The sequence below is a fragment of the Triticum urartu genome, chromosome 7, assembly GCF_003073215.2.
Source record: "Triticum urartu cultivar G1812 chromosome 7, Tu2.1, whole genome shotgun sequence".
Classification (NCBI taxonomy): Eukaryota; Viridiplantae; Streptophyta; class Magnoliopsida; order Poales; family Poaceae; genus Triticum; species Triticum urartu.
Genome location: NC_053028.1, coordinates 132,693,228 through 132,716,326, shown reverse-complemented (window position 1 = coordinate 132,716,326; position 23,099 = coordinate 132,693,228). Strand labels below are relative to the sequence as shown.

Here is a 23,099-nt window from a genome sequence, read left to right as displayed (position 1 = left end):
TTTTCACCAAATCCATATCCTGTGAGAGAGAGTTGAGTGTTGGGAAGACTATCATTTGAAGCACAAGAGTAAGGAGTTCATCATCAACACACCATTTGTTACTTCTTAGAGAATGGTGTCTCCTAGATTGGCTAGGTGTCACTTGGGAGCCTCCGACAAGATTGTGGAGTTGAACCAAGGAGTTTGTAAGGGTAAGGAGATCGCCTACTTCGTGAAGATCTACCGCTAGTGAGGCAAGTCCTTCGTGGGCGACGGTCATGGTGGGATAGACAAGGTTGCTTCTTCGTGGACCCTTCGTGGGTGGAGCCCTCCGTGGACTCGCGCAGCCGTTACCCTTCATGGGTTGAAGTCTCCATCAACGTGGATGTACGATAGCACCACCTATCGGAACCACGACAAAAACATCCGTGTTTCCTATTGTGTTTGAATCCTCCAAACCCTTCCTTTTACATTCTTGCAAATTGCATGCTTTACTTGCCGCTGCTTATATACTCTTTGCATGCTTGATTGAACTATGTTAAGATTGCTTGACTTGTCCAAAGTTACTAAAATCTGCCAAGAACTAAAATTGGGAAAATGATAAGTTTTATTTGGTCAAGTAGTCTAATCACCCCCCCCCCCTAGACATACTTTCGATCCTACGGTGCTCTTTTCAATGGTTAAAGGGTGAGTGAGAAATAACTATTTCTCAATCAGCTTTTTTTAGAAAAGGAGGATGGCCCCCGGCCTCTGCATCTGGGAGATGCATGCGACCACTTTATTGATTATTCTCGAGGACCTTACAAAGTATTACAACAATATGTCTGAATCCAACATCTTGGCAACATATGCCACTACTCATATCCACATGATGAAGGGATACTAGCTGGGCCAAATACCCAGACCACTCGCCTAAACCTATCATCAAAAGCCGGAAGCCCCAGCCGAGCCACATACCGGGTTTAGGGCACCAACCGATCTGACGCACTCACATGTGTCGTCGCCGCCATCTTCCGCAGGTCCGTCTTCAGAGCAGATATTGAGGCTTCTACCTTGTTAGGCCACTCTGCCATCGACGCCACCATGACGCCAGACAGCCACCTCCTCCTGCGCGAGTCCATCTACACGCATCAGGCGCCGAGTCTCCGCTATGCCACGCCGCCGAGATCCGTTGTCTTTGATGCGGAGGAGGAAACACCGATCCACCTCTGGGCGCATCGCCGGCCACCTGCCGCGATGTCGTGCAAGTCCAGCTCTGGGAAAGCACGCATGGAATCACGATCTTCAAGACGACGCCCTCAGGAGGGGAAGCGGCATCACGCCATCGTCTGGTCCTGCGCCGCAGGTCCTGGGCTTTCACTTGAAGAAAGTGACCCGAGAGCGGAGGAGGTCGGAGAACTCCACAACGACCCCCAGGAGGAGAGCAACATCCGCAGACACCGCGCCGTCTGCTTTCGCCCGGAGCAACCCTACCTCTGCTTTCGCCCGGAGCAACCCTACCTCTGCACCCTCACTGAATCAGCTGGCATTACTTCGATGGTTAACTGTAAGAAGAAAACTGAAGAAATGAGATAGCACAAAACAACATCTATACAAATGATTGGGAGACGGTGAAGCTTTACAAGTTTGGCACCGTCCACGGTAATCTTTTTTTCATAAAATAGTGAATGTTTAGGTCCATTGTAAATCACACACAGCTTCGGACGGATTTGCTTAGAGGCGGGTAATTGCAGCTCAATTTAGCGAAGCACGGACATGTAGCAGATTATGGCATCAAGACTCTCTTCTAGAGGCTGGAGAGAGCAGAGTAACCCTACCAACAACTCAAAGAAGAACACGACTCCATCTTTGTCCAAAGCGAAAAGGAAACGAAGCCGTTCTCGTGTTGGATCAGGTCCAGCCCACCAGCCGTTTGCCGCGTAGATAGATAGTTACTAGGGGTTGGGGCGCCACTGGGTGGCGCCTCTTGAGCGGGAGCTGGGCGGTGTCAGGTTGGGGGCGCGCCCCTTCCTCCTTCCTGAATCTACTAACTTATATGTTTGTTGTTAAACAACTGATATTTGAAACAGAGCAGAGCATCAAAAACAAAGATAGATAAGAGTCTTAGTATAGATATAAACAGGTGCAGTTGAAGCTGATAGGTGATAATCTTAGAGGCATGGCAACAACATATATACATAACACGGTGCATCCCTCTCAATTCCTTCCTTTCTCATGTATTATTTTCAGGTCCTCTACACCAAAGAAAACCTCGAGGACTACATTCACTCCTATGATGATGCGTTGAAGATCAAGCATGCAACAGCAAGGTGCATGGCGATTGTCACATCATGTTAGGAATGGACAAGAGAGCCACCATCACCATCAACTGGTCAAAGTTTTGCGACTATGCAAACATCCGCCAAGGAGACATATGCTAGCTGTTCAAAAGCAGGGCATTGCAGCGTCCAAAAGGTTTCTGTTGTTGTTGATGGTGCGTCTAGAGGCGATACACGGTGAGAGCAAGGCAGCGATTTGCGGTGACCTTGAAGCGGAGGGAGCATATGCAAGAAAGGATGTATTTTTGGAGTTACCATCCTCGGACCTTGCCTGGGAAATGTCTTGTTGTTGGTGCATACATAGTACCTGATGTGTGGCTTGTTGCGCCAAAAACATGGCAAACAGGGCATCGACATGATGCTCGTACAGTTTAACCTCATTGCCCCAGTAACCATGCTCCTCAAGCTGTCCGAAGTACTGGATCCCAACAGGTGTTCCTGCATTGCATTCGATTTAGGTGAGAACGAAATGAAGTTGCATATGGAATAGGCCTAAATATCATTTATTCTTTGGAGATAAAGCTAGGTCGAAAGCTATCCTAGATGAAACACATGAAGGTAAGTAACTAAGGAAACGATCAATCTTCACAAGCAGTTAGGTGGAAGTACAAAATAATAACAGATCGTAAAAATCTGTGATCACTCCTTGTAAGTGATAAAGCTGAGAAGATGTAAATGGTTTGACACAAGGTTGATACGAACACTGGCTTTGTAAATTGTACCAGAAAGCCATACTCAAACCAATGAGTACAACAGAATAACAGATTTAAAATAATCTATCTTTCCTTTAGAAAGGTACCATATTATATTAGCTATGTGAGACTATATTATCTGAAGTGAGGTCTAGTCACCTCCACACGTTTGTAGTAGCCTTAACAGGAACTTCATAGTTGTTGACAACCACTGACAACTCATACCAGCTGCTTATGAAAGGATTTAGTAATTCAACGATATAAACCACTGGTCTGGATTGTCACAGTTCCAGTCTCAATTTGTGGTAGCATTCCATTAGTGTGAAAGTCAGTACTCTGTTTTCACAGATTAACATCTTTATTATTTGTACCACATTTCCTGACTAAGGAATCAAAACAAGAAACAGCTGCCACAAAGCAAGTAAAGAAAACATTAAAGTGTATTCCCTAAATGATAGCTTAGATGATATTGGGAGGAGAAAAAATCGAATACTTGTATGAGGGTAAGAACATACCATTTCTCATATATTCTGGAGGGGTGTGTGTGCAAGGGTTGTGCTATAATTTTCCCCATCTCTGTTGTTTTCCATCAACCAAAGCATGAAAGATGAGGATCTCCATTTCTCATATATTCTGAGGGGTGTGTGTGTGCAAGGGTTGTGCTATAAATATATCCGTGATTTTGCTACAGAACTATGCATACGACTGCTGCATGCAATTAAACACTCCCATTATCTAAACATTATTGAGCAAGAGGGTGGTGTTGATTCATGATATCGGATCAAAAGAGAAATACGATAAAATCATTCATGTAACAATCTCAGAGTTCATCCAATATTTTGGCTTGAATAAATAAAAATCAGAAACACATGATGAAAGTCCAAATATAAGTTTATTTATTCGACAAAATAGCTCTGAACAATTATATGTTCATAACATACATTCATGGATCGATAAGACTACAAATGTCAAACTACTTTCTTTGTAGTCTTTGTTCATCGCTCACATTTACGGATCCAAATTCAATCAACAAGTTTGTTATCTCTAGAGCCATTAATCCATAAACCATAAAGCACCTACAGTCAGATATACCATGACTGAGAGCATAATTAATCTAACTATATTGTCAAACACGTCAGGATGCAAAATCATAACTAAAACACAGAGGGCAACAAAAAGCAGGAACTGACTGACCTCGGTATTTGATAAACGTCATATTTGAGCGCTTCCTTTTTCCCATACTTCAATCAGGAAAGACCAGATTTTGCTGTAACAGTACACAAGTAAAAATCTTAACAATACAATAATTTAGTTTGATGTTTTATAATTGTTTTATAGAACCAAAACATCTCAAGCAGGCTCTTAAGGAGCCCAGATCACTCATCAGTTTTACTGAATTTTAATAAAAGAGTCAACTATCTTAGCATGATTAATATACTTTCTCTGACCCATGCGCATAGACATTAATATAACTCCAGATTTTATACCACCCATTTTTATTTATAGTGATATGATTATAAAGTCATATCATTTGGCATGTGGCAGAATTTAATTAAACATACGAACTCATAATGATCTGACCTAAACAGAAGAGACAAGAAGAGGCGGCTGTTTATACGCTCACCAACATAGTTCTATATTTGTCCGTACCAAATATTGTTCTAATAGTGTATTATGCTATGAAGCAGCTCATCGCTTTGTGCATATCTAACACCTTCAATAGTTTGCTATGGCCCACACGAGGCTACTACATCCCCTATATCATGCAGTGTGTTAGAATACTTCAGTACAAATGTATTTCTAGGTTACACACGATTGTTTTGTTGCAACTTCTAGTAATAATCTTGCAACCTAGTCTTTGAATAGTTACCCCAAGATTTGGCACAAGGACAATACCAAATATAGTTCTTCAAGTAAGTAATTTGCTTACAGATTGATTGGTTAACATCATACAATTGCACCGAAAGAAATAGCGCGCTATAGCGCCGCTAATAGCACGCTATAGCGTGTAGAGAATTGTCTCGCTAAATAAATCAATGTACAATGCCTCGCTAATAGCATGATATAGCGCACTATAGTACGCTAATAGCATATTTTCAAGGGCGATGCTATTTTCTATAGCGCGCTATTTTTTTCCTTTATTGCAATTATACCTAGGCAGGCTGCACCTACCATTTCTCCTATATCTTATCTACAAGAACTTACCTGCCATTTGAACTCCGCTACTCAAAGTGATAAATAAACCTGCCACTAAGAAGATTATGGAGGCTAGTGCGAGGGTGGATGAGAAGCAAGAAATAAGAAAACCTGAACTTAATTTTCAGTTCATCTCTTTCTGTTCTTATATTTCAGTAAGAGTTTCCATCTATATGCCGTATCAGTTTGGATCCACATTTGCCTGGTGCCTTCGCATATCACTGGTAATTCAGTAAATAAAAGGCTTGACAACATGTTCCGACAGACCTCTAATTCAGTAATGCACAAATGCGGCTACATCAGAGATCTTTAAGGGAAAAGGTAGAATAAAAGAAAAGGCAATAGTTTCAGTCTATTAAAATGGTTGCAGCACCACGCACACCATCGCAGATAATTGGCAAGAAATTCTCAATTCGACAAATAGAAAGAAATATATTTCATGCACCCAACAATATCATGAAGGTTGATCGCTCACGGCTTCAAAAAGTTCTGAAAATCGTTCCATGAAAAGAGTGGATAACACGACATTGTTACTGCTCTGAACCGCATAGTCAGGTCTCTAAAATCGTTCCAGCAGCAAAATTATCATATTTGCACTTTGCCAGCAATCATTTCCGATGGCAAAAATGAAGCACATCTAGAAGATCATGTAAAATATCTATCTGTTGGCCAATGCACTTTGGGATTATAGGAGCCCATTAGTATATTATGATCTTACTACCACTATTTAACCCACAACAAAATACACCAATCTATAAGCAATTGCAGCCAACAGCAAACTGAATCTCACCTGTAGCAGAAAAAGGCTTCAAACACGTACCTACTTGTGTTGTCCTTGACATGGCCCTGCAGGGCTCACTGGAGATGATTGAGCCATCACCATGACCAGACCTTACTATTTCTGCCTCTGTAGAATTCATGTTCCAGAGGGTAGCATCTTCAAATTCCCACCCTTCTAGCACCATCACATATCTGTTTTGGCTCTTCCAAATCTCCATGGCCTGCTGTGGGTGAGAGATCTATGAGCAAACTGGAAAGTGGTTTATCGTTTCATCCATATACAATGAGCACATGAGTAGGACATTATTATTATGGTATACTTGCTTTGCTATAGATGCTACATTTACGCATACTGGGCAATTTGGAACAATAACAGAGAAGAGGATTTTTTAGCTCACCTTCTGATTTCATGGTCGCTTTTCATGAGCTCGTCAAGAGTGAATTCAGCCTGCAAAAACAACCATGTATACTGAATCAGTCATTATTCACCGCCTCAGTAGAAATCTAGGTTAGTTTCCTAGAATAGATTGCTAAAACACCGCCTCAATGATTTTGGAAGCTCCATTTTTTATTAGTCACCAATTTTTTTAGAAAGCAATGACTTCGGATGTTCTTTACCTGATGTAGATTAACTGCTCCTTGCATTATCCATAAATGACAACGTAAATACAGCAAGAGAACTACTTCATAACCGATAAAATGATGTGCAAAACATAGTCATTTCTCCCACAACAGGATCCCCAATCAAAAAAGATTATTCTTTATTCTTCGAGACAAAATTCGAATCTACTTACAAATTGAGCTAGTGAAAATCGAAAGAATGAAGAACTTGTAACGTGAAGAGCCAGTCATCGATTTGCACCTACGATCGCCGCGCTGTACTTATTGCTGAACTTCTTGTTGATGTACCTGCACACGAACCACCCAATCTACAAATTCCAAGACTGGGATTGGTAATCTGAAATTATGATAACACTATACCCTAAGACCTGATCACGTGTCTTTCAGAAAAAATGGCAATATAAGCCAATATGTCAGGATGGTCTTAAGTTGCACCACAAACAAAAAAGACCAAGCTACAAAAAGGACTTCATAGAGAAGAGATCCATATCCATAGTGGAACAAATTGGAAGAAGTTTATATAAAAAATTAATCAACAATCATGTATACTGGACACCCTATCGCCATATCAACAAGTTTAATTCAGTTTAAGCTGTAAAAAGCTTGATCTTACCAATTATATACATGCTCTCATGTATCACCCTGTAATTTTACTCTCTTCAGTGGCATTGCAATAACATGCTACAACATCACTCCAATTAGGCAATGGAAGAGGAAAGGAAAGACACTTGAAATTAGATATTAGAGAGAAGAAAAGAGAGCATGGGTGCCTTGGAGATCCAAATTAACATGCTACATTATCACACACAAAATGGAAAGCAACAGAGTAGCTCTGTGCATTCTACTGTATGTATCAGTTCTGAACACAAAGTAATGTCACCAGTGAGGTGTATCAGTAATTTGTATTGTCCCTTCTAATCAACAAGACATTGGGACCAACAACTTTGAATCTGTAATATAAAGGAAAGTAATCTAGAGAGCTAGTCATCTGACATTCATCAACACTGATGGTGAGGTGAGTAATTCCTAAATTAAGAGTTACACTTTTATATTGTGAATCAGAGTTTTGTATAAACAAGGATGTTGTAGATCACATAAGAACTTGAAGGATTGTGTGATGCCAATTAGTATAGGTGCGGTGTCAAGCAACAGATGGCATATTAAACCTAGGAACCTATATATTCATCAAGTATTACCGTTTGGTGTGGTTCCAGAGTGGATCAAGTGGCATAGTTAAGAGTCTGCATCTAGCAAATAAAAAGACAGCCTGAATACTTGATCTCTTATCACAGTGAAGCTCGTAGTTAGTATGAAAATTTACTTTAGTATACTACTATCTGCATCTAATGCATGTATGGATGCATGAAAATTTGTACTAATAAAGGAGCATTATCATATTTGTTTAGCAAGCAAACCATGGTAATTATTGCAGCCGAACACTTCTGAATAAATTCAATGCCGGAGAGAGGTGTTACCTTCTTAGCATTCGGGTAGCTGTCCTTGGGTAGCGTGAGGTAAAGGTATTTTTCCAAAGAGTCCTCGACCTGGTGCTCTGTGGTGAAGTATCGTGACGATGCAATTAGCAGTCAGACCCAGCTGTAATTGGTGAAAACCTATACATCAAGTTAACAAATTATGAATGAATTAATAATTAACCATGCATGAACTTGTCAACCAAAAGAATACTACTGTACATGCATCCTTGGGAGTTCCTGCCTTTTTTCTCTCTTTCCACAAGAGGTGCTTGGATGATGAACTCGATATGTACAGCATATCAACACAAATATGCACTACAGAACTAATTCTCAGTTTGTACAACTATGTACTAATGACAGAAAACAATCAGCAATGACTGGGGAGTGACCAATATACAGATACCTAAGCACATTTGTTAACTCCAAAATTGCAGAACCTATTATCATATAAACAAAAATGATAGGAGAAAAACCATTTATACGCTTACATAGTGCATACAGTCCTCTTAATTAATTAAAAAATATCAACATGGTAACAATAGTGGGAATGATATCAAATATGCACACACTATGAAACAGTGCGATCTTTGCAGATATGGGCATAAAGGGAGAGAGAGTGATGCAGATTAGAAGTAAAGGGGGGAGAAGGACTGACAGAAGCTCACCTTGACACCAGACATCTCTCGATGACACTTCCATGCAGATCCATGACACTACTTCTCCTTGTCTGCATTGTCAACCTCTCCTTTGCCTTTAGCAGAGCACTATGTACATGCCTAATACAAGCAAGCTCGGTTAAATTAGTGGGTAACAATACCATCTTCTCCTCAGACTGCAGTAGATTACACAGCATTGGGACCGAGTCCATCACAAACTGGGAGCAATCTGCGGGGACCTTCTTGCAGGCATTTGCAACAGCTGAGACAACAACCCTCTGAACCATCCAAGCACTCACCCAATTAGCGAATGCAGTAGATTCTTGGCACCAAAAGATTGAATTTCTGCAATTCTAACCTGAATACTTGCAGAGACAAAGTCCATGTATACCAGCACAACAGTTATCATGCCTGCCTGCAAGCACTGTGCCGGCTGCCGCAGCGATATCTTCTCAAACGCTTGCAAGCACTGCTCATACAAACAGAAGAAGCGTGATTGACCACATAAAGCGCTTCGTTCAGGTCAATGAGATGGTCTGGTTTGTTTTTGAGGGCTGCTCGGTTACCTGCTCGGCCACATCAAGGTACTCGATCGCGAGGAGCCGGGAGCAGAGCACGGGGAGCAAGCGGTGGCGGACGACGGTGTCAGCGGCGCACGGCATGGCGTCGTAGAGGTAGGTGATGGCGCGCACGGCGAGCAGCATCTCGGGTCGCCAGCCGCACGAGCGCTCGCGTGGCGGACTCGGCGGGAAAGTAGCCCCCGGCGTCCTCCGTGCAGAACGAGAGCGCTTCGTAGAGCTCGTGAGCGACGCGAGCAGCACGCCTCCCCCTGCGCCCTCCGAGGCGACGACCGCCACCATCCGACGGAACTTCCGCCCCCAGGCCCCAGTCCCCATCCGACTCACACGACGACCCCCCGTCCCTACAAAAAGGAGCACGGCGGCAGGGCGTCTCTGCAGTCCGCACTGTCCTTCTGCGTCGAGGATAAACACGATGCTGTGGAGAGGAAGAGTAGGCGGGCAGCAGGGCATAGGAGACGGCGGAGGGAATGGGGATTTTTTTCCTTTCTTTCCGATGAACCCTAGCCTAGATAGCTTGCTCACGGGGACGACTGCAGCGGCGAGACGGCGGAAGATAAGGAGGAGGAGGAGGGGCGGCGGCGAGGCGGCGGCTCACATACCGGGAAGGAGAGGCGACACCGCTGGGTGGGGTGGCGGCGCCGAAGAGGAGGACGAGGCGGAGGGCAGAGAAGGGGCTGAAGGCGATTTTCTCCTCTTCTCTTTTTCTTAGAATAAATAGCGAAGAGGATAAATCCTTTTTTTTGTCTCGTACTGTTGCCGACGTGGACATCGCCAACGGTCGCCCCTGATGCGCAGCTGAATGATTTTAATGGATCGACACAAGCCCTCCCATCAAACCGATTCCGCAAGCAACACACGATCCAGAGAAGGCGAAATCAAACGGCGATGTCGACGGCGCTTCGGTACGCCGCCAGGAGGGCCGTCGGAGGCCGCGCGCTGCAGCGAGCGCGGGCGGCTGTCGAGGAGGACCAACGGCGGAGGCTCGTCCACGGCGGCACGCCTCTCTCTGCTCCTCGCGCGTCTCCCTTCTCCACCGCCTCCCGCGGCAACACAAAGGTCTCTCTTTCTCTCCGATCACAACCCATCTGTTTGTAAAACCCATGTTAACCTATGTAGGTGTAGCATTACTCATCTTATTATTATTATCCAATGTTTAATAACGCAAACTCATCAAAAACAAATCTGCGAGCGCCGCTGCAGGGCCTCGCCAGTGAAAACGAGGGGCAAATCAAGAAGATGAAAGAGGAGCTGTACACTGCCATTACCGAGCATGAAAAGAACAACACAATTTACGACAGTTTAGTATCGCCAAACGTTGGGCTGCTGGAAAATCTCTCCGTGCAGCTGGAACCAGAACACAACGATCCACGCTGGTACGTACTTACTACAAATCTGCACAATATGACTCTCCTTCTCCTTTTGTTTGTTGTACTCTACGTTAGGCTGCGGTTCTGTTTCTTATATCATCATCATCCCAACCTGCAGGCGCTCATATCGACGAGGAAAAATGATCAGCGATTGCCTGAGGGTTGCAGGGATATATTTTCTCACTACTACGGCCTTGGAAACACTGTTTGGCTCCTCGATGGAAGCTGATCCAGAGGGCAGAGCAACCAAGAGGGACCTAGCGTGATGTTACTTTCTACTCAGTGAGAATGATCATTGATTGTTCTGTGCCACCGAGTTTTGCTTATCTTCCTGAGGTTGCTGAAGCTCGTATCATCTGGTTGTAGTCTATCTTTTTGCTTTTCTTCCTGTGTGAAAGCTACTGAGACGTCGATAAATATGCTATCTGGCTAAGTGAATAGGAACTTGTGTTGGGGTTGCTTCACTCTTGATTTCTTTTTTTTACTTTCTGTTTTCATCTTATTTGATGATATGTTGTTTGATGATCGTGAGACAAAGTAGCTAGTCATTCCATCATGGAGCCAACACGTGCATACTACTTATTTGGCTTCCTTGGAATCCCGGGGGATTTCATTTGTCTGGAATCTTTTCCTTTCATATAGGGTGTGTTAAACTCAACTGGAGCTCTCTCACCAAAACACACGACCCAATGCAAATTGCATAAGTTATTAAGGAACGTCTTGTTGGACATTCAACAGATAAAAAGTCAGAATATGTTTCCTATGGGCAGTTTAAGAAAATACATTTTTCAATTACAAGAATTATGGCTTTGGGGTTTTGGTTACCAGGCGGTAAATTCGGTTAGCGCTCGGTCATGGAGTTTCTCGACCCCCCCCCCCCCCCCACCACCCACACGAGTTTCTCGGCCCCCCCCCCCCCCCTAAACATCCATACGAAGCAAAAAGTAGAGAAAAATTGAATTCAAATTCGTTTGAAAAATAAAATAAACTGAAAAAAAGGACTGTAGCCAAAACCTTGTCCCACCGCTTGGTTGCTTCTAGTTCAAAGATGGAGTCCTTAGGGTCACCCAAGTGCTAGAATCTCATGATCGGGCACTTGCGTCCCTCATCAAAACCCTTGTTGTTTTTTTTTGGGTTTTATTTTAGCTGACCCTTGTTGTTCGTGGCACAACTAATGACACGCACATGTACTTCTATCTTAGAGCATCTACAGCCGGACTTGACAAATCCGACCCCATACATCCGCGGATGCGCCCAGAGCAGGCAGTAACCGGTCACCCCTCATATTTCCTTCACCACATCGGTCCGATGGACTCTTCTCCTCCGGGACAAGGGTTGGCGGTCATTGTCCGGTTTAAATAGGCGGCCTTTGGCCCTCGAGCGGCGCCATAAGGTGGCGTGAATGCGTCCACACCCATCCCGGAGGAGAAGAGTCAATCGGATCGATGGGTTAACTATTGTTTTCGTGTGGGTAAGTCCGACGTGGCGGACGTGCCCGGTCATATCTACCATAGATTTTGGGCTGGATATGAGGAGCACCGGTCAGCCTGGGCGTTTGGGGCCGGTATGAGGCCTCTGTCAGGATCTTTCTTAACCGGTAGGGACCGGGTCGTCCACCGAGGTATATAAGGACAGTCCAATGCTCCCACGATGGTTCCTATCCTCACTCCTAAAACATCTGTTTATGTTGGCTCCATACCATGATTCTCAAGGAATCCTAATGATAATGGTGAAAACACGATCCCTCGTCATCTTTCTTATAGGGTGTGTAGTAGTCGTCGGAAGGTCGCCCTAGGCCGATGGCAACAGTTACGACTATAGGTGCAGCAACGGTACCAGTACAAAAATCAATCTTACAAGTGGGAAGGGTCGTTTTGGCTCTGTGAGCATATGCTTCCGGATGAACAGTACATTCAAAATAAATAATAAAAAGATTCAAACCTTCTGATTTTTTTTTTGTGGATGGCATGTTAGTCTACCAAGCGTGCTTGACAATTTTCATGTGAAATGGAATAGCAGTGTTTCATCAGTGTGTAACATTTGGCATTTGAATTTTTTTCTGCACAACTCAAATAGCTTAAGCTTTTCCACTAAAAATTTGTAGGTATCATTTAGGTCTGACAATGAACACATATATTTTCTTTTAAAATTTTGACATTTGCAATAACCACTTTTCTCAGGCAGAAAACATATGCTCTCAAGAGCTGAATTGATTTTTTGTAACCAGTGTGTCTTTGTCTGCCTTGGTATTTCGTCCAAATTCTGATCGGCTTTGCTAATTCAAAACTACACTCGTCTTGAGCCTACACATTTCTAGAGAAAGTACAAGTTAAACTAGTTTCAGCCCATCCGAGTTCAAGTCCTAACTTAACACATTTTTCAGATTTATTTCAATCCTTCCAGCAATGTGCGTTTAGTGAAGGAGACGTTCTTGTTAACTACAAAGATGTCTATGGTGATTTCGTCAATCTCAAGATGATGCGCCGGCTCAGTCTCTTGAAGGTGCTCATCAGAAGGAGTAGGGTGTGCATGTGTGTGTTCATATGAGTGAATGCATGTGCATATATGTATAAACATCTACGTCTGTACTATGTCAAGAAAAAATATTCAATTCCATCAAATTTAGCTATAACTAATTTTGGCGATCTTGGGTGGAAGCGGCGATAAAATGTTGTGTACTCGCTCCATCTTGCAAAACAGAGCATATATAACTTTCCCTCTTTTCTTCAAAAATAAGGCATATGGTAATTTGGACCAATTACTCCCTTCGTTTTTATGTACTCTGCATATTAAATTTGATTAAAGTCAATATCCATAAAGTTTGATAAAGTTTATAGAAAAATATAAGTATTTACAATAGCAATCTATATGATGCGAAAGTATATTCAATAATGAATCTAATGGTACTGATTTTTATTGTATATGTTAATAGCTTTGTTTATAAACTTTATCAAAGTTTACAAAGCTTGACTTTGACAAAAGCTAATATGACTAAATAAAAATGGAGGGAGTACAAGTTAAAATGAATGGATGATTAATGACTTGATTGGTTTGACAGGCAAGTGAGGCGTTCGCGGGAACTCAAGACATCGCGGTCCTTTATTTTGAGATCAAAGGGAGCAGGCTCTAATTAGTACATCCATAAAAGTATCGGAACTTTTCGTTTATGGTCCTCTCTACAGCGTAAGAATCGAGACCTATTTACAAAGGTGTGTACACGATTAGAGGCTACGGTGAGAGGTACTTTTATCCAACATACATGTTTCTTTGTATTTCGTCTTTTTATTTTTTGTTTCTATGTGAGGATTTTATTTGGCTGTGTGCATTTTAATTATGTAGATGCCGGCTGTAATGCTTAAATATTTTAAATAATATAAAGCGCCACTTTTTGAAAAAATTACATCCAAAACGCCGCATGAGAAAACGTGTGGTTATTCTTGGACACTGCATAGGACCTAATGCGGGGGCGAACCTTGGTCCGGAGCTCTCCCATGTGATCATACTTGAGGCTAAACAAGGTGACACGGAGCACGCTGTCCCGACCACCCTTGCGACGCAGGACGTTCTCGACGAGGCAGAAGCTGCCGCGGCCCATGCAGGTGAGGGTGGCCTTGAGGTGCCGGCCGCCGTTCTGGTACGCCTTCTCGCCGTTACGGAGGAACAGCTTCTCCCTCAGCACCCTGCAGCCCGGCGGCCGTCCGGCGGCGGCGCTGCGGGAGGCGACGGGGCAGCAGCAGACGCGCCCGTCCCCCTCGCGGTGGATCCCGACCCACGCGTCCAGGCCGGCGTCGAAGTGGGCCTGGCCCTTGAAGGGCAGCACCCAGTCCCCGAGCTCCCTCCACGCGCCGTCGCTGGTGTCCAGGGAGTGGGTGGCGTAGGCGGTGGACACGAAGAGCCCGCCCGTCCGGGTGCAGCGCGTGGGCGACGACGTCCATCCCGCAGCACGGCGGCGGCGGCGATGATGACGGTGCGGCGTTCCAGAACCAGTCCGCCCGGTCTCCTCTGGCGGTGAGGTCCCAGTGTCCCACGACAGGGCCTGCAGGCAGGGCGCCTCGGGGTGGCAGGGGCTTGTTAGGGCGTAGAGCTTGCGACCGGCGGCCATGGCGGCCCCCAGGCTGTGGAGCCCGGTCGGAAGGGGCGGGCCCGCGGCGAGGGCGGCGGCCTGCGTTTCGTAGACGAAGGTTGCGGGTGGGGCGTCGTCACCGTGGAAACGCGGGCCGGCGGCGAAGAAGATGTCGGTGCCCAGAGCGGCGAAGTGCATGGGGCCGCGCACCGGCCACCTTATCCGGATGGCGGCGGGCTCGGGAAGCTTGCGCACTCCTCCAAAATCGTCGTCCAGGATGGCGGCGGGCTCGGGAAGCTTGCGCACTCCTCCATCGGCTGCATAGTACTTTCGGCGCCAGATAGAGGTGCTGCTTCCGACGCGGCCTGCGGCTCTCGGCTTAGTCGCAGTCGCAATCCCGCCGCCGCCGTTTAGACGACGAGGAGGAGGAGGACCCCTCGTCCAACCAGCCGTCCATCGCGGCTACCAAAAACCTGATCTGGGGTCGATGGCTCAGTTGATTATGAAGGGGTGTAGAATACTCCTTCCGTCCGCATATATGACATCAAATTGGTACATTATGAAACTACATTTCGAAAGGAATCCAATGATACTAATTTAGTGTCATAAATGTTGCTACTTTTTTCTATAACGTTGGTCAAAGTTTTAAAACTTTGACTTAAACAAAATCTAGATGTATACTTATTCGCAGACGAAGGAAGTGGGTAGTCTCTCTGCTGGTGAGAGATTGATTTATAGAGGTGAGGGAGCTTGCGGGGTGAAGAATCAAAGTCGTAATCAATTTTGAGTCGGCATCGGCACGTGGCAATCAAGACGCGACGGAATCGGAAGGGGGAACGGATCCTCTAACATCATAAAGGGATGTTACAAAACCATAGTGCAATCCAGTGCAAAACGGAGAAGGAATGTCACGGTACTATGGCGAGTACGGTAGCAATAGGTACTGTACATTTTTACTGTTCATAGAAAATAAATCTGAAATCATTTTTTTCTCCATAATTTTGTTTGTACGTAATTTTTGTAAATGTATACAGTAGTTTTGTAATTTGTAAATTAATTCAAGTCATTTGTCTTAATCATATAAATATGAAGAAGGGATGTTAAGAGTACTGTAGCTATCCGCACATCCCTTCGTGATGTTAGAGGATCTCATTTCATCGGAAGGGGCAAATCGGTAACGGAAGAAAAACAGATGCAAGATAGGAGTATATACTTTTCAGGCTTACAGAAAACTCAACTTTTCAATATGCCCTCGGTATTTCACACGCCAGCATCTAAGTACAAAAGGTACTACTATATGACTCATCGTAAAGCACATCTCTATTTTATTCTCACTGTTATGCAAGGTCATAACCAGAGTGACTACGGCCTTGCACACCAGGGTTTATTCTCCGATCGAGATATATAAAAGGATAACAGGGGGTGGAATTGGATACAGGGGCAAGGCTCACTCCTTCCCCAGGAGGGCAAGGAGCATGCTCTCGTAGTCGCCGGAGGTGTCGCCTGCGACGGCCTTCTCCAGGGGAACACTGTTCCTCTTCTGGTACGCCTCTTTGATCAGCTTCAGGTCCACCTCGGCGCGGGTGGTGATGACCCTAGTGAGGGAGTTCTCATCGGTTCCATTCCCTGCAATGGCCACCCTGGCCACCTTCTCAAAGTACCTATCAGGGCAGGTGAAGCACCGGATGACCGCCCGCAGGGTCTTGAGGAACTCATCCTTGGGGTCAGCCTTCAGATCCTGTAAATAGCAGAGATTGTTAGTAAGCATGTCTTAAATGGATAAAACAAATCTAGAACGAATTGAATTGGTCAAGCAAGATTGTCCCGAAACTCAGATGTAAAATTCTGCTAAATATCATGAACTGTAATAACAAAAGTGAGGAAGGCAAATAACACAAAGGATATATGTATTACAAATGATTCAAACCGACTATTGAAGGGAAATTTTTAGTTTGCAGAGTAGTGAAGATTTATAAGAATAACTAATTCTGGTATGTCCTAAAAACAAATCAGGTAGGCGGATACTATTAAGTTCTTGCTTCTAAGTTGCAAGTAAGCAGTTAAAAGGGTTTTACAAGAGGAATGGAGCGTTCAGATGCACACACACATCTTAGCGACAAAAAAAAATCAACTATACAGGATAGCAGAATAACTCTTAGTAATATAATAGGAACTCTTAGAATAACTAGCAATGCATTCAAATTTAACAATATGCATCTTTCTGAAAAAAAGCACCAAGGCAACAGATCCAGACAATATACATATGGAAATTTATCTAAAATCCAGCTGGGTACAAAAGGCAGAATAAAGTTGAGCTTGAAATTGAATATATAGCTCCACCAGGCAGAGCAGGTAAAGACTACTTGTGATTACTTCCCTTCAGAATTTGAATAGTGGAGTAGCACTACCAAAGATCATTAGTCATGTGAAACTGAGATAAAATATGTTACTGCATATTACAGATTTTCTGAAACAGAGATGCATCTTACTTATTGGACATTTGGTAATGCAAAACAGAGCAAAGGCACAACAAATAGAACAGAATGAGCTGGTTACATCCTGTCAGATTTTCAAAAGCAGAAGGGGGAAAAACAGAGCATAAGATATTTCTGCACCTTAGTGATCGGGTGACCAAATGTATCATTGTAATTATTGAATGTTGCAAGCAGCTGAGCTTTGCTCCTGGTGGTGAGAATTCTGATGACCTCATCATCAGCATAAGCCTTATGCTCAATCTTCTCGTGTAGTAATTTGGCTTCTGAATGAGCCAACCTTGTGTTGACCTCTGGTCCCTCGTAGCGGTGTGAGCTTACAAGTGGCACCAACAGCTGAAAAGGAACAAAGAAAATTCAGGCCCTACTTTGCCAAAATCATCTATATCCGCACAAATTTCCACCTCTAAAATCAGAAAATGGCCAGGAACAAGGTAACAAAAGTCACCATCGCAGTTTGAATTTGATCTGAATGTAGCCCAAAGGGATAAGATACTGCATTTTGAAATTTCAAATTCATGGTTCATGAGTTAACACCAACAGCATGCAAAATAGAAGAAGCACTTTCATATCGTTTTCCAGAAGAGAAGAACAGAGTCTTCTACAAAAGGATCAACAGTAATTTTCTTTCATACCAGTGGATATTTGGATCCATAAACCTTACTGGCATTTTAGCACGGTGCACGCAGATCAAGTCCATTGTAAATGACAGCACGGCTTCGAACGAATTTGTTTATCACCGCGTAATTACTTATAAGTCAGTCAATTTAGGGACGCGCCGGTATATGGCAGAGTATGGCATCTCCAAGACTGAATGTGCAGGAAGATAGGAACGGGACAAGACAAGGTACCTTGCGGAAGTCGCCGGTGACGTGGGAAGCGACGTCCTCCTCGAGCGAGCGCTTGAAGCGGTCATGGTAGGCCTGCCTGACGGCGAAGAGCTGCTTGGAGCCGCGCGCGCAGGCGATCTCGACCAGCACGGGGTTCCCGGGGTGCCACTTCCTGGCGGTCTCGTTGGCGAGCACCGCGTCCCGCTCCGCCGGGTCCAGCGTCCACAGGATCACGGCCCTCTGATCCCAACAACCCGATCAGTCAGAGATCTGAATAGGCTCGACCGCTCCAGGGTATGTGAGAGGGGGAAAGGCGTACTGGTCAGCGGGTGGTTTTACCTCGAAGTCGCCGGAGATCTCGTCGGTGATGCTCCGGAGCAGCTCCTCGCCGTAGGTGTCGGCGTAGTGCTTGCGGATGGCGCGGCGCTGCGACGCGTCGCGGTGGCCGAGGATGGAGATGATGAGCGCCTCGTTCGTGCCCCACCCTGCACGCGCGCGCACGCACAGACCAAAAAAACCCCGACAGATCAGGCGATCGGACCGCGCGGGGGAATCGCGAAGACGACGAGGGGAGCGGGCGTACCTTGGAAGGCCTTGCGGAGGTTGTCGCAGTCGTCGGCGAGGGCCGGGACGTTGGAGGGGACCTTGAGCGTCGCCATCGGGCTCGGGCGCCTGCCGGCCGGGGATCGGAGGAAGCGGTGCGTGCGATGTGGGATCTCGAGACCGGGCGGGGAGTGGACGAATGGATTGCGCGTTTCTGCGGAGGGGCGAGGGGGCTATTAAAATGGGTGGGGAGAAGAGGGGTTTAAGGAAAGCGATGGTGGGTGGGTGCCATGTACTGTAATTAGTGGGGTAGCACTGATTATCTGATCTGGATTACAGCAGTATGATTAGTGTATGGGCGCGTGATGCACGGGGCCGGCCCGTGTCCTGGAAACATCCCAGAGTCTTAAGCGCTAAGTCTGCGGAGATGAGCTGAAAATGGAAATGTGTGATTTAATTTAGTAGCGTAAATTGTCACGGGCAACAGCTCATCGTGAAAGTCTTAAGCGCTAAGTCTGCAGAGATGAGCCAATAATTATTGGAAATGTGTAGTTTTAGCGTGAATTGGCACGGGCAACAGCTCATGGTGGATAAGAAAATGATGGTGTGAATAAAGATGACAGCTCGTTTTGATGGTGGGAGTGGGAGGCCGGATGTGTCGTCGATGGTCGACGGTCGATGGTCTGAGGGGGGGCCATGTGTGCTTGCGTGGTTCATCCTCTTTGGGACTTTGGACTGCACTCGCTTGGATTGGAGGTTGGTGGATCGCCCGTGCACCATGTGTGAATTGTCACGACCATTTTTGTCGCTCCTGGTGAAGTGGTAGCCATCGGTACTGCTCTGGGCTAAAGGCTACTGCGAGTGGCAAGTGGCAGTGATTCAAGACACAAGGGGAGTGCTATTTGGCGAACGTTCGCTGCGATGGGTTTCCCGGTGGACGCCTTCTTAACCATTGGATGGAAACCGCAAATCTTAAAGCATCTCAGGTTGCCATGTCGGAAGGACTGGCCCGTTCGCTGGGAAGCTGACCGTGGTGAACGCGCTCACGTCCTAGTCAGCACCGTGCCTGTCACGCCTGCTGATGATACATCCGCAGCGGACTGAAAGTGCAGTTCAGTTAACTGAACTAACTGAACTGCAACAGAGCTAGTGTGTGTGTGTGTGTGTTGGGCCAGAGGCCATGTAGGCAGTGTGTGTTGGGCCTAAGGCCGTGTGTGGGTGTGAGAGGGCCCAGGTGGGTGGCTACATATTGTACCGTGGACGAGATGCTGGGTATGAATGGAAAAAGATCTCAATTCCCCTTTCCCCTTCTCCAAGCTCTCCTCTCACCCTCTGCATCTCGATCCCCTTTCTCATCCCGATCTCCCCTCTCCTCTGGGTCGTGACAAATCTGGTATTCAGAGCCAATTTTTTTTGCCCACTACCTCGCCGATGCCGCTGTCTCACACCCTCTTGATCGCCGGTAACATCCACCGGGTTAGGTGCGAGCCGCTCCGGCAAGTTCGCACAAAATCCTACCCGGGGTTCGGTTGATTTGGAGCGAGACCACGGCGCCGCCCTCCAAACCCTCGGCCAGACTCGTCGGGTGCTCGACGCCATGTCGGAGACGACCGACAAGCTGCAGAACCTGCTCGAGTCGGTCATCCGCCGTCTCGACGCGAACCAGAAAACTACCGATGAGCGCCACCAAGCACAGCTCTCCTACAAGAACCAAGTCTCCGACGAACTCAAGCACCTCGCCAAGCAGATCGACCTCACCCAGGCCGACGTGGATGAGGCCCACAAGACCCCGCCAGCGCCCGATCCAGTCACCACGCAAGGCGCGGGCACCTCGTCTCCGTCAGCAACCGCGGACTCCTCCGCACGTGCACCACCACCACCTCCTCCACCACCGATCCGCCCCTCACCGACCCACCTCTACACGGACGGCGCGGCGCAGCTCCCATTCGCGCGGCTCGTCAACCACGGCCCCCCGCTGCTGATTGTCGGGGCCCCGTCGCCCACCGAGCGCGAATGCCAGGGGGACTACTACACGAAGCCGCCCAAGCATGATTTCCCTCGGTTTGACGGCACCACACCGCGCATCTGGCTGGAGTGGTGCGTGTCCTACTTCGAGCTGTACCGTGTGCCGCCACACAATTGGGTGACCACCGCCGCGCTGTACATGGAAGGCCTGGCGGCAATGTGGCTGCAAGCATACCGACAGAAGCATCCCGGGGTCAGTTGGGCGATTTTCAGAGCAGCAATCGAGGAGGAATTCGGGCCAGAAGAATTCGAAACACAGATGCATGAGTTGGTTCAGTTATGCCAGACAGGGAGTGTGCAGGATTATCGGCAGCAATTCGAGACCCGCATGTATCATCTCTTGTCCCTGGACCCGACCCTGAGCACACAGTTCTTCATATCACAGTTTCTTTTGGGACTTAAAGATGAGCTACGGCTTGGGGTGCGGCTGCAGAGCCCCTCCAGCATCACACGAGCAGCCGTGTTTGCGCGCATCCAGGAAGAGGAATTGGAGAAACAACGTCTGCCGCGCCATCGCATTCTGCCAGTGGGTCGTCCTCCTCCCCCAGCAGCACCAGTTCCCGCACCGGCACGAGCAGCGACACCTCCGCGACAGGGTGGGGACGAGTACGCCCGGGAACGTCAACTGCGCGAATTCAGGCGTGCCAATGGCCTTTGTTTCCGCTGTGGTGACAAATACTCCCGCGAGCATCAGTGCAAACGCACTAGACAGATTTTGATGATAGAAGTGGGTGATTTCGGCGAGATTTTGTCTGATGACACGGTGCATGCCTTGCAGCTGCTAGACGCACCAGGGGCGCAAGAGCCTGAATGTTGCTCTCTGTCTGAACATGCTGTATCTGGCGAGGAAGGCCCTGCTACAATTCGCTTGCGCGCACAAGTGGGTGATCAGGTTATGCTGCTGCTGGTGGATTCGGGAAGCTCACACAGTTTCATCATTGAAGCGTTCACCGCCCGGATCGCTGCCCGAACAGAGAAGTTACCCGCGGTTACAGTTCGAGTGGCCAATGGTCAGAGATTGCATTGTGACAAAATTGTTCACCAGTTGGCATGGCAGGTCCCAGGGCACACTTTCCATACCGATCTCCGGGTTCTCCCGCTAAGCGCGTATGATGGAGTGCTTGGCATCGACTGGCTCTCAGCGCACAGCCCCATGCTCTGTCACTGGCAACTGAAGACGATCCAATTCGACGTCAATGGCAAAACTGTCCACCTGCAGGGAGTAAAATCTTCAGACCTGCCTCGCATAGCGGAATTGGATGCCTGTGAATTGCATCGCATGGAAGTGGCGAATGACATTTGGACAGCAGCCCTGGTTACCATCGAGCGGACGGACAAAACCCAACCGGAACCTGTTCCCCCAAATATTCAGAAGATGTTATCTGAATTTGAAGACGTGTTTGCTAAACCCACTACTTTGCCACCCCGTCGTCAGTATGACCATGGCATTCATTTGGAGCCAGGCACTACGCCTATCAACACCAAACCTTACCGTTACTCGTCGGCACAAAAAGATGAAATCGAGCGGCAAGTACAGGACATGCTCAACTCCGGTGTTATCGCGCACAACATGAGCCCTTACGCTTCCCCGGTCCTGCTGGTCAAGAAGAAGGACGGCAGTTGGCGTTTCTGTGTCGATTTTCAACGACTCAACTCTGCAACAGTGAAGAACAAATTTCCCCTCCCGGTAGTTGACGAGCTCCTGGACGAATTGGCCGGCGCCAAGTACTCCTCCAAGATTGATTTACGTGCTGGATACCATCAGATTCGAATGCGGGAAGAGGACGAGGAAAAGACTGCCTTCAAGACACACCACGGCCACTACCACTTCCGGGTGATGCCATTCGGCCTTTGCAATGCGCCGGCAACCTTCCAGTGCTTGATGAATACAGTGTTCGGCCGTTATGTGCGTAAGTTCATCATCATATTTTTGGACGAGATCTTGGTATTCAGCACTGACTTGCAGGAACACGAGGAACATCTTCGCCTCACTCTGCAACTCCTCCGCGAGCATCAACTATTCGCCAAGGCCAGCAAGTGTTCGTTCGCACAAACAAGCATTGAATACCTCGGGCATGTGATCTCACAAGAGGGAGTTGCTACGGAAAATAGCAAGACCAGCGCCATGCAGTCCTGGCCCGTGCCCACCACGCCCACGGAGCTGTGCGGCTTCTTGGGGCTGACAGGCTACTACCGTAAATTCGTCCCCCATTACGGCATCATCGCCAAGCCCCTGACGCAACTGTTGACGAAGAAAGGGTTTCTCTGGGACGACAAAGCGCAGCAAGCATTTGACATGCTCAAGCGCGCCATGGTGAGCACGCCAGTATTGGCGCTGCCCAATTTCAATCGCCCGTTTGCCATCAAAACGGATGCGTGCGATACCGGCGTGGGCGGTGTGCTTATGCAAGATGGCCATCTAGTGGCCTACCTCAGCAAGGCTCTAGGAGTACGCAATCAGAAGCTATCCACATATGAGAA

The 23,099-nt window shown here is 46.8% G+C and overlaps 2 protein-coding genes and 1 pseudogene across 19 annotated transcripts; all 3 read right to left on the bottom strand.

The window, feature by feature from the left end:
* Positions 1 to 2,057: 2,057 nt before the first annotated feature.
* Positions 2,058 to 10,000, bottom strand: LOC125523791 (E3 ubiquitin-protein ligase UPL3-like). Of its 18 annotated transcripts, XR_007290407.1 has the most exons (9): positions 9,284 to 9,999; positions 9,076 to 9,186; positions 8,727 to 8,995; positions 6,760 to 8,138; positions 6,364 to 6,413; positions 6,006 to 6,186; positions 4,184 to 4,256; positions 3,505 to 3,565; positions 2,058 to 2,735 (listed from the first exon to the last, which is right to left on the bottom strand). XR_007290407.1 is itself a non-coding variant. In XM_048688862.1 (5 exons), exons 1-4 carry the CDS (start codon positions 9,746 to 9,748, stop codon positions 8,066 to 8,068), a joined length of 918 nt encoding a protein of 305 aa, XP_048544819.1. In that variant the 5' UTR covers positions 9,749 to 10,000; the 3' UTR covers positions 6,847 to 7,267; positions 8,062 to 8,065. The 18 variants fall into 18 exon arrangements, 6 of the variants coding, with proteins under 6 accessions (XP_048544819.1, XP_048544820.1, XP_048544821.1 ...); XR_007290406.1 differs by having other exon boundaries at positions 3,505 to 4,256; XR_007290404.1 differs by lacking the exon at positions 3,505 to 3,565.
* Positions 10,001 to 13,242: 3,242 nt separating this feature from the next.
* LOC125518551 lies at positions 13,243 to 15,185 on the bottom strand (annotated as a pseudogene).
* Positions 15,186 to 15,903: 718 nt separating this feature from the next.
* Positions 15,904 to 18,817, bottom strand: LOC125521750 (annexin Gh1-like). Its single transcript, XM_048686814.1, has 5 exons — positions 18,634 to 18,817; positions 18,390 to 18,535; positions 18,072 to 18,290; positions 17,344 to 17,556; positions 15,904 to 16,466 (listed from the first exon to the last, which is right to left on the bottom strand). Exons 1-5 carry the CDS (start codon positions 18,707 to 18,709, stop codon positions 16,176 to 16,178), a joined length of 945 nt encoding a protein of 314 aa, XP_048542771.1. The 5' UTR covers positions 18,710 to 18,817; the 3' UTR covers positions 15,904 to 16,175.
* Positions 18,818 to 23,099: the final 4,282 nt, after the last annotated feature.

Excerpts from the sequence above, each read along its gene's own strand:
- LOC125523791 (XM_048688862.1), bottom strand. The coding sequence starts at position 9,748 with ATGCCCTGCTGCCCGCCTACTCTTCCTCTCCACAGCATCGTGTTTATC. Across the intron at positions 9,187-9,283 it reads ACCTTGATGTGGCCGAGCAG|TGCTTGCAAGCGTTTGAGAA; the intron begins GTAACCGAGCAG and ends TTGTATGAGCAG. Across the intron at positions 8,139-8,726 it reads GAGAGATGTCTGGTGTCAAG|AGCACCAGGTCGAGGACTCT; the intron begins GTGAGCTTCTGT and ends ACTTCACCACAG.
- LOC125521750 (XM_048686814.1), bottom strand. The coding sequence starts at position 18,709 with ATGGCGACGCTCAAGGTCCCCTCCAACGTCCCGGCCCTCGCCGACGAC. Across the intron at positions 18,536-18,633 it reads CCTCCGCAAGGCCTTCCAAG|GGTGGGGCACGAACGAGGCG; the intron begins GTACGCCCGCTC and ends GCGCGCGTGCAG. Across the intron at positions 17,557-18,071 it reads TCACCGGCGACTTCCGCAAG|CTGTTGGTGCCACTTGTAAG; the intron begins GTACCTTGTCTT and ends GTTCCTTTTCAG.